The 12,076-nt window shown below is 30.4% G+C and overlaps 1 protein-coding gene across 1 annotated transcript; it reads left to right on the plus strand.

Moving 5' to 3' along the window:
* Positions 1-1,494: 1,494 nt before the first annotated feature.
* On the plus strand, positions 1,495-10,017 carry LOC124540123 (peroxisomal membrane protein PEX13). The gene is made up of 5 exons (XM_047117560.1): positions 1,495-2,159; positions 2,502-2,638; positions 2,789-2,925; positions 6,837-7,002; positions 9,568-10,017. Exons 1-5 carry the CDS (start codon positions 1,786-1,788, stop codon positions 9,900-9,902), a joined length of 1,149 nt encoding a protein of 382 aa, XP_046973516.1. The 5' UTR covers positions 1,495-1,785; the 3' UTR covers positions 9,903-10,017.
* The last annotated feature ends 2,059 nt before the right edge of the window (positions 10,018-12,076 follow it).

Consider the following 12,076-nt stretch of genomic DNA (forward strand, 5'->3'; position numbering starts at 1 on the left):
TCATTTGTAATAGGCAAAGATTCATGACCATACATCCAAAATATAAATCCTTTTTACAAACTTTTATAACATATACTGTATCATTAATAGGAGTTTTTAAACGAATATTCAAATTTCTTTATTAAGTTATTAATTCAATATAATTAGAATAAATACCTGTTATATATATTTAAATATTTTGAAAAATTAAATATTTTAAATGAATTTTCTTCTAAATATTTAATAAGGTGTATTATATATGCATTAAGAATACATAAGCTTAGGTAGAAATTGACAAGAATTTGATGCAGAAATACAATTTTGGCAAAGTCTTTTTAATTGGAATGCTCAACTTCATAAAGACAACATTTTACTCATTTAAAATAATAAATGCAAAACAATGTTATATCAATTCCTTTATTAATAAGATAATAATGTTAACAGCGACATCTTCATTGTAAGTAATATTTGGTGTCTAAAGCTTTGCGATATATACTGAACCATAAAATCTGTATAATTTAGGATTAATTTATACTTGAATGAACAACCAGTCCTTCAGTATTGGTATAATCAGTAAATTTAAGAAGACCATTTTTCATATTAAAAACTATTAATTATATTATTATACAAAACTATCAACACTTTGTTTAAGTAGATTCGATAGAATTTTGGTCTTGATATTATTTATGTATATATAACAAATTGAAAAACAAACAATTATGTAAGTACCTACCTACATATATCTTTATTTCTATTTCCATACTATTATTTTGACAGGTTAGAGATAATATCGACGATAATAGACATAGGGAGAAACAAAGACTTTGTAATCATATTTTATCGCAATTTTTTATACAGCTTACACTGAATAAATTCTAGTGCGTCACCATAGTCGTAAGCCGGCCACTAAATTTTACGTTTACTCTATTTATTCAACGAATTTTAACACGAATTGAGCATTAATAAAATTAAGATACACTAAAAACATCGTATATGACCCGAAATTATAATATTTTATTCAAATAATTGTAACAACATGATATTCAAAGGGTTCATGATTACAACAAGTGTTTCGGACATTTTCATAAAAATTTAGACACGCCATGAAAATTACGTACCTGAGACGAAGTTATATTCACCATATATTATTATTTAAAAGTATTTACAATAACACTTTCAAATTGTACGATAATAACAACAAACATATAGTAGAAACTATTGACACGATTGACACCCAAAGGACATAGACGAAGCGATGCTTTATTGAAACTAGGTCAAACTATGTACGAGATATATTTTACTTTAAATTACCATAATTCAAATCAATGTTTTTAAGCATAATAAAATATTGGAAATTGTTATGCTATAAGCAGATAAATAATAATTATACAAGATATTTTTTCCTATTTTAAATGATAATTTGTTTTATAGTTTATAATTTTTTACCATGGCAACATGCTACCTAGTGAGGAAAATGACATATAAGTTAAGGTTTTCAATTATCTATGGCCAAACGTCAAAGTCAAGCCAAATGTAATGTAATCAGTAATCACAAATTCACAAAATTTTGTCACTTTAGTCGACAGTACACAGTAGAGTAAAGAGTTTAGTTCAGTAATTAATTGACTACATTCATTATAACAAACGACTAGGTGTTTTGTTTTGAATGTTTTTCTATGTCATTTTTATTGCATCCGAATAAGTAAATATATTGTTTACCAGATTTAAATGAAGTGATTAATATTTATAAGTGATATATACGGAAAGATTAACGTGTTGTAATCTTTATAAGTGTAAATAAGAACAATGAGTGAACCAGCGAAGCTTAACGGGAACTCTGACCCCACTTTATCGAATGCGGGTGTTATGGGCACAGGCGAAGTCCCATCTTTCAGGAATCCCATACCATCAACTTCGTTTATTAATAATAACATTGGACCCCCCGTTCTACCACCACGACCTGATTTTAGTACCCAGCCTGGTTACGGCATGAATTCAGGCTATGGATACGGTGGTTTGGGAGGGTCATATGGTATGGGTTATGGTGGGACAGGATATGGATACAGTGGAATGGGGGCTGGCTACGGAATGGGAATGGGGATGGGGATGGGCATGGGTGGTATGAATTCATATGGAGGATATAATAGATATGGACCAATGTATGGAGATATTGAAAGCAGGTAAGTTTTTATTATGTACTTGCCCATTACTCATACAGGGAAAACAATCTTTATTTGTATATCAAAAACATTTATATAGTATTACAGCTTATAGAGACATCTATTTTACCACAAAAAATACAGAAATAATAATTATGAAAAAGAACTTTCAGCTTAAAAACCCTAGATGTTTAAATAGTCTTAATAATAATAACAACAAAGTTTTATTTGTTATAGCTACATTGAAATATAATAATATTTTTTATGTATAATACAGGAGTTTTTTGATTTGATGATTTTTTTTTAATTGAAATAATACTATAATTTAATTTTTTCATACGTATAATGATTATTTTATTTTAGATTTATTCAAATGGCAGAAGACAGTTCGAGGCCCGCATTTGATTCCATACAAAGTGTTGTTAATGCTGTTGGCAGTATTGCTATGATGTTGGAGAACACATTTTTCGCCTTAACAAGTTCATTCCGAGCCATTCTAGGTAAACTCATTAAGCCAAAAATAAATTAAATATAATATAATCTGTCCGATTATATATAATAAAATATTTTAATTCTACAGGTGTGGCCAAATATATTATATATACTATAATCTGTCTAATTACATATAATAAAATATTTCTATTCCACAGGTGTGGCAGAAAACTTTGGTCGTTTGCGGTCATTATTCGCTCAGTTTTGGTCCACATTTGCAGTTGTTAGAAGTCTTAATTGGCTTGTAAGGAAGCTACTTGTGTTGCTTGGTATCAGGACTGAATGTGAATTTAAGGTAAGCATATTTCAATATAATTCATTAGTATTTTTATGTCTCAATAGGGCAGTATAAAAAGATTCAAGAGCTAAAATATGTGCATTGGTTTATTTGGTGCTAAACAGCACAGCTAAATACTTAGTACTTCTTAGGAGTACTTAGTAGTACTATACAGTTGTGTTCTAGTTCCCAATGTAATAGTGATATTTGCCAAAAACCTATCCTTTCGAAATATAACTGAACTTACATGTGCACAAATAAGAATTTGTGTTATTTGGAATAGAAATTGGTGTTTTGTGGAAAGTAACCTTTGAGCTTTTGTACATGTACATGCAAAAGAAGTGAAATAACCTCATCTATCCTCTGCATCATGCTTTAATGACTATAAAACTGACAACTAATATAAACATTACTTAAATTGCCATTGTCTATGGTCAAAGTTATTTAAAACTAAGGAAACAAATTTCATGACCTCCATGAATTCCATTAAAAAAAACAATGGAATTAAAGCTGTTTGACTTTGCCAATCTAAAAAAAAATTGCAATTCGAGTTTGCTTCACGTTTTTATCTTTATTGCTTTGTTATAAATAATATATAACTAATTAAACATTTACTCCCAATTGTAATTTTCTCATTGTGTAGTTATTCTTTCAAATATTATACGCAAATCTCTTATCAACAAAGTACCAACATGATAACATTTATCTTACTAATATTGTAAATATATTTTGTATGTTTGCATGTCATTTAGTCCACAATTACATATCTCATTACGTCACGGAATAGGTTAAACTATTTTCATTAAAAAAATCACTAAAATTGTGTTTACGCCTAGCGAAAGGGTTAGCGCTTTGGTTTTGTATATTATAAATATTAGTATATATTTCTTGCATACAAATCTGTTCCTAAGAATTATATGGACAAGGAGGTCTTAATTAATACACAAATAAAAATTAAAAATAGTTACGGTACAGACAATGATATTCTAATAAACAGATATGTTATAGCCATACTAAACAACAGAAGAAAGTGTGCCGCGCCGGGGACCGTTTATTTTAAATTTCGTTACAAGTAAAAAGGATAGCTTGATAAAAACAATAAGTAAAAGGGATAACTAGATGTTTTAATTACGCAAAACGTATTACTACATAATTATGATGTATTATAACATATTACTGGCATAATTATGATGAAAACTACGAAAGGCAAACGTCCCAATTAGGACGTTTTCTAGTCTTCACTTTTTGCGCCTTAATGACATATCTGTTTACTAGAACGTCATTGGGTACAGTCATATAATAAGCCCGTTGAATAGTGTCAAAAATTAATGCAGTATTACCCAGTTGAATCGCAATTTGGATCTTGTGAGCAAAAATTAAACCTCTTCTATTATCAGATATGAAAACGCGCGCTGCGGCTTGTATTCATGTTGTTAGAACAACATGTTATAATATATTATTTGAATACTCCGATTCAAAGTGACTGTGTAATCGTTATCGTGAAAAGATTCTGATCTTGTCACCTACTGTAAACTGATATTTGAACAAAAAATACACTAACGATAATATTAAAATGGTTGACGTATTTTCTTTGTTGTTTCATTATTAGTTATCAATTCAAGTATTCAAGTCCAGACAAGTTGGGGATGATTCTAATAATTTGTAAGTAATACGTTACGTCCCTGAGGCAAATTCGGCCAAACGAATGCTATATAGTTATGTCTGTCGAAATTAACGTAAATGGCAATATTAACGATTCGATCTAGGTATATTTTATATTACAATGAAAATTTCTTAGTAGAGTTGTTTAACGTTATCTCGTGCTGATCGATGAAGAAAAACATCGTGAAAATATCAGTGTGATATACTGTCACGTGTGGGATCAATGACCTACTGAGACAACACGGTAGAATAAATCTCAAGTCTATTGGACCTCAGTCCTCACTATAAACATGCCGTCGTGAGATTATGCCGTCTGCACTAATTAATTAACGTTTATTTTATAAATAAATTATATGCGTAAAATGAAATCTTAGAAAGTTTCTCGAATTGATTCAAAATTTTCATGAAATATCAAAGATTTAAGGTCAAGGAGAAGTGTTATCTTGATGCTAAGTGATATGTAATTATGACTTTATGTGAATCATCAAAATGTTCAATCGAAATCTGTTAAATGTCTTTCACTTTAACTCTTTTCACAAAAACTCTTTATAAAATACTCTTTACTAAATACCCCCTCTGAACTGTGCAAAATCAGCTTAGCTGATTGGCTAGCCGGCCTCTAAGTTATATCTTAGAATGTAACTCAAGAATTATATTTCTTTGTCTAGACTCTAGATCCATGTCTCCATCCATGTTCAAATTGAATAAAGTTGGGATTATTAGGTATTGGTTAATTTACTGTTGAATTATTATATGAATTGAGATAGTTCAATATGTACACGTAATGCACATGTAAGTTTAATTTTAGATTATATTATTATCAACGGGTATTAATTAACATAAGTTTGAATTTTTATTTGGATTTTTTAAGAACTATGACGCGCGGAAATTTGTGCTACATCCTAAAAACGTTTTAATTGCCTTGCGTTTAAGGTTCTTATTGTATTTACATTCGGTCCTTTCCGAAACTTCTTATAATGAAGGCTATCTTGACTGTTTAGCCTGTAGCGTTTAAGACATAAAAATTATCTAAATAATTATCAATTGAATAATTTCGAAAAACCGCTTTTTTCGATCTTTTTTCTTCCAATATCATGCAATTTTATTCAGATATTTTATATGAAATTGGTTATTTTTTAACAAAAAAGTAGGTGACATCAAATACACAAAATTTCGACATTATAATTACTTTTGGAAGCAATAACGCATTAAGCTTCTCTTGGAGTATATATCTGCATATAATATACGAAGACGAAATAGTCTTATGGTTTGAAGCAAGCACAACTAAATTTCATGGTTTTCTTTATGGAATAGGTTGTCGGGCGATATAGGCCACCTGATGGTAAGTGGTCACCATTACCCATAGACAATGACGCTGTAAGAAATATTAACTATTCTTTAAATCGTCAATGCGCCACCAACCTTGGGAACTAACATATTATGTCCCTTGTGCCTGTTCTTACACTGGCTCACTCACTCTTCAAACTGGAACACAACAACAAACAATACTGAGTACTGTTGTTTGGCAGTAGAATAACTGATGAGTGGGTGGTACCTACCCAGACGGGCTTGCGCAAAGCCCTACCACGAAGTAAATCTGCTAGGTGTATCCACCATCCCAATACCAAAGTGAATGTGCAAGGTGTAGCGTGATGAAGTAAGCTTTAGAGCGTCATATCAAAATGGAGAAGACCTCATTCGTGAGACATGTACACTTATTTATCTGACTTAATGACAAAATGGTGTCACATGAAACTAGACAATTTAATATTAAGAAACATATAGTAATATAATAATAATATATTCTTTATTATACACCAAGATAAATATAACGCACAAGAAATAAATATTACAAAATATAGCATGGCATAAAAGGCGGCCTTATCGCTGAAGAGCTATCTCTTCCAGGCAACCTTGGGGCAGAGGAAATGGTCTATTAACGGCATAGGTGTACAATTTTTTTTTAAATGGAATATTCAATATACATACAAACGAGTATATTTGTGCGTACAAATATACATACAATAATAAATAGATACATATACATAGGCAAACATACATATATAATCAATAAGTATTTATATATTACATAGTTACATTTCTAGGAAATGTTTCTTGACAGCTTTTTTGAAAATTGGCAGTGATTGTGCACCTCTAATGGACAGGGGTAGGGAGTTCCAAAGACGGGATGCTTGAACAGTAAAGGATTTGCTATAAAAATTAGAGGAGTGAGATATATGTGTTAATAAAACATATCGTTATTCCAGGCCTGGGCCGAGGCGGTAGCGGCGTCACAGAACGGATCGGCGTCCCCGGAACAGCGCGCCAAGGGCTCCAGCTGGCCCATTCTTCTCTTCTTCGGCGTGATAGCCGCCGCACCATATATTGTGCTTAAAATGCTCAATGGACTGTCGACGAGCATTAACGAAAGACGTGAGTACAAAAAACATAATAAAACACATATAATGTTCGATTTTTCGTTCGTGTTTTAGGGTGTTGGTCAGTCATGTGTCAGGCAAAAAAGTAGCCTAGCCTTTTCCTGGAGTTCAAGTTTGCTTCATACCAAATTTCATCAAATTCGATTGAACGGTTGTAACGTGAAAGATAACATTTTGTAATGGTAATATAGATTTAGTAATTCTTTGTTTGGGGCAATTAATACACTTAAAGTATTTTCTATATTTTTAATTTTAGAATGTATATGTTATATTCCTATCTAGCTGTGCCCGCGACATTGTACGCGTTTAAGTTTAAGAAAAAAGAAAAGTTATTGTAGCTTTAGTTACTCATTATTATACCAGTTATCTGCCAGTGAAAGTCCTGTCAAAATCGGTCCAGCCGTTCCAGAGATTAGCCGGAACAAACAGACAGACAAAAATTGTAAAAAATGTAATTTTGGTATATGTACCGTGTAAACCTCCATATGCATTGAGGAAAAAAGGGTCTTTTAATATTACACACACTCCAATTTTATTATATGTATGTATAGATTAGTTTTGTGAGAAATGCTGCAATTGGCTGTGTTACAATACACTTTAAAGAATCAAATTTTTGTAATGCTGTTTTTTTTCATAACTAACTAATACAAATCAACTTAGGAGCGAAAAAATCACATTCTGGCTTGTAATTGTTTAAAAATTAGTAAACAATTACACATATACTGTGACCAAAAAAACCGCCGAAATTAGTCAAATTAAAAATACTTCCGTCTTAAATAAACGTATTATATTTAGATGTAAACATTTATATATTATATTGTATTTAATATAAACTAAACCACTGAAAAAGGTTTTACATGAGTTGGGAGTAAAAAAAACTAATTTCTTAATTATTTTTGATAAATTTATCACTACTTAATTTCCATAGTTAACTTGATGACCTTGATTTCAAGACTCGACTACTTTTATACAAGCTATAATATGTATATTAATTTTTAACTTACTTCTATTAAATAACGTTCTTCTTTGTTTGTTTGTAATTACTGTTTAACTTGTTTAATCGATTTTAAACAAACTACGTAATGCGTTTTAACTGTAAATTTTATTAAATTATAATGATATGTTTACTTCATGGTAATATGCATATGTGTACTTTTCCTATTAGTCAGATATTCTATCGCCTAATAAAAATACTCAGTATTGTTGTGTTCCGGTTTGAAGAATGAGTGTTAATGTAATGACAGGCACAGGGGCCATAACATCTTGGTTGCCAATGTTGGTGGTGCATTGGTGATGTAAGACATGGTTTATATTTCGTACAGTGCCAATGCCTATAGAGGTAGGTTACCAATAACCATCGTTGGTGGTTCACTTGGCCAACCTATATTATTAAGAGAATGATATATGTTTTTTATTTTTGCTTTCTTTTTTTATTTGAAAATTTTCTATTTTTTTTTTTGTTCAGTACGTATTTTTACTCGTGAATAAAAGATATATTATTTACATTCAAGATAAACACCGGTCTGATATGAGTGTTGTAAATGATAACACAATCATAACAACAGAAGTTATCAGCGAAATGAGATAAATGATAAAATATATCTAAATATTTTATCTTCTTAAACGAAAGTGAATTGTCAATTTGTGACGAAATTCCATTATAATTTATTATAAAACGATTCATTGCGTAATCTATTCATTAGGAATACTTATTGCAACACGTGCAATAGTAACAGTATTTAAAAATAGTATGAATTTCATTGTAGAAAAATATTTTTAAGGTTTTAATTCGAAAGAATAATAGTAATCGTAACAATATTATTCATTTTTAATCTACTCTAAAGTCAAATTACTTTTTGATATTATCTGTATAAAAAATAAAAACATTCTTTATTCAAGTTGGCTCGAAAAATAACTTTGAAGCAATGAGGTTAGAATAATCTCAGTTATTTAATTTTACCAATTCACACAGACATGTTGATGTAATACAATTAAATTTATAATACATGCCCGTATTTCATACACATTCTTAATTTATTCACTCAATACATTTGTCAAATTAACTGACGGTCAATGCTCGGTTCTCAGCGTGAAGTTTTATTGTTTACCCAAATGGCTATCTAAATAAAAGAAATTCTAACCCAAATTCAACTATTGCAATGAACTGAATAAGTTCTTGTGATATATTGGCAAAAAAACATCGTCGTTGCTCTTGCAAAAGTCGCTATGTGTGTTTTTTATATTTTTCGATTGTTACACTGTTTTAAACGTTATTTCAGTACGCACAAACTATAAAAACAGCTTTGTCATTACTGCCATAGTTTAAAAGTATACAAATTTCATACATCGAAATTTACATACATTTAAATAACGATTAAAACGGCATAGCAATCAAAAAATATGTAAAAAACACATAGCTTTTGCAGGAGCAACGACGATATACAATATTAGGTTATTTTATCACACAATAAGAATTATTTAAAGTTTTTAATGTGTACTGGGTCATCTAGGCTAAAAGTTGAACGGATTTAATCTAATTATTTGTATATGTCATTTACAGTGCAAGATCCACACACATGGCAGAACCCATTGCGCGCAATTGCCCAACACGACTTCCAAGCCACCTCACCCCAGGAAATCAGCTTCAACGCCAACCAAGTCCTGTCTATCGCACCGCAACACCTCCAGGGTAATCTGTGGAACTCAGGCTGGCTGATGGCATCGTCAGATAGACAAACAGCTGGATTAGTCCCAGTCAATTACATAAAAGTTGTAAAGCCTACAAATCAAAGTGAGAATGATAATAACCAAAACCTAACTAGTAAACCGACAGACAATCCCGCTCCTGAGCAATGCACGGCTGAATTAGAGAAATATTATGGCCAGGAATTATAATTATTTAAGTAACATTTTTTAAACTGGCAACATTACTTTACGTCACTTTGGCACTTATGACCAACACATGTCTGACGTTAGAATCACCAATTACTAGTACATTGTTCCTACTAGAAATGAATGTAATAATCTGTGCCCGGTTTTAGCACAATATATCTGAGCTATTATATCTAGCAAATCGCATGAAATACATATATCTCAGGTTTGATTATATATAATCTTTTTAATGGAATAGGATATACTAGGAACGCCTATGTATACTATATTAGTAACGAAAAGAAATAAAAGAATATGTTATTAATCCCACACTTTTTTATCTGTGCAAATAGTGCCTTATAAATATCATTGTATGTGTCCAAATGATCTGTTAAGTATTGGTCATATTTCAATCGAAATATATTGCATAATTTTATATGTACCAAGAAAATGTTGCCAGAAACAAAATTGATGTATATATATCTTACGAGCATATTAATTTGATACATAATATCTCATTTAGAAATCAAGGGTTGTATATAGTAATAAGGTCAGGGGTTATTATCAATTATTGTAGGTGTGCAAATGCAATTAAATTATATTTAAGGGTGTCATTTTTATTTTGTAAATTGTTTATGGAGTATGTATATATGTATTTAAATATGAAGAAATTTGGCATTGTATGCAAAATTTAAAATTTATTTTTATTATGCCAATTTTATTATGAGATTCGTGGCTAATAATATGTAACTGAAATAAATACGAAGCTACATTGAACACGTATTGTTAACTTATTTTTCCATTGGAGCTCTCTCATTTAATGCATTTAATTTTATTCCTTTCCGAATGAAGATATATTTGTGTAATTGACTGATATTTGTAATAAAAGCTTTATTGACTTTGATTATTTTTTTCTTATCCATCTTTTAATTTATTAATTTGATATTTTTTATCTCCTGGTGACCACATATAGATTCAATGGGATGCATAATTATTATTATGTCACTGGGTGCGCTGCTTAGCTATTATTTAAACATTTAATTGGCTTCAATGATATTGCATACATTGATAAACAACAACAACAACACAGCCTGTAAATTCCCACTGCTGGGCTAAAGGCCTCCTCTCCCTTTAAGGAGAAGGTTTGGAACATATTCCACCACGATGTTTTCCTTCACCGCTGAGTACGAGATGAAATATAAAGACAAATTAAGCACATGAATCAGCGCTGCTTGCCTGGGTTTGAACCCGCAATCATCAATTAAGATGCACGCGTTCTAACCACTGGGCCATCTCGACTCCTACATTACATTTTACATTGATAAAATGAGATGCAAAATTATTTGGGGTTGCATTGTTTCTTTCAACATTGGTGATGGGTGAAGGTAAGTTTCTAGAGTTAAAAATACACTATAATACTACATATGAACACTAAAAGTTGGCTTTAAATTAACGTCCAGTAACTTTTTTTAAATCTTGCAATAGCATAGACTGACTTACGTGCGACGATAAGACCCGCTTATATTTCTATCAAATAACCGAAGGTATGCAGGACCGCACCGCAGTAGGGTACCCTTAAAAAACTACTAATTAACGTGTTAAGACGAATACCAATCATACTGTCAGCGAAATATCAATGCCATATGGTAAAAGTGCAGATGTTTATGATTACGTCCAAATATAATATACTAATAGTATTATGTATATTTAAGATATATTCGGTATATATATCGGTATTATGATAATACCGACATAATCATATTTACGATTAATTTTACAATATACCACCCAATTTTCATATCGTGAATATTTCATCTCTATCATTATTGTTAATCATTTTTAGGGGACACGCACCCAGTACATCAATTCAATTCTCGAAAACATCGTTACAAGAAATCAATACAGGAAATTGTATATAAACAATACTTTTCACTTTTGTAAATTTTAAAATTTAGTCGACTCTCATACAAAGGTCGTATACTAAATGGTTCTTAAATACATGAATTAGATAGAGTTGATATGTTAAAAATTTAGAAAAAAAATGTTTAATAAGATTTAAGACTTAATAGTTAAAAATAGTTACAACAAACACACCATTTTATCTTACAATATTGTTTTAACTAAACTAAAACCTATAAATAGCATGGTTCAATAAATCAAAGATCAAGTATTAAAATGGTAATAAATCAAACAAATAC

The sequence above is a fragment of the Vanessa cardui genome, chromosome 24 (genome assembly GCF_905220365.1).
Source record: "Vanessa cardui chromosome 24, ilVanCard2.1, whole genome shotgun sequence".
Lineage (NCBI taxonomy): Eukaryota > Metazoa > Arthropoda > Insecta > Lepidoptera > Nymphalidae > Vanessa > Vanessa cardui.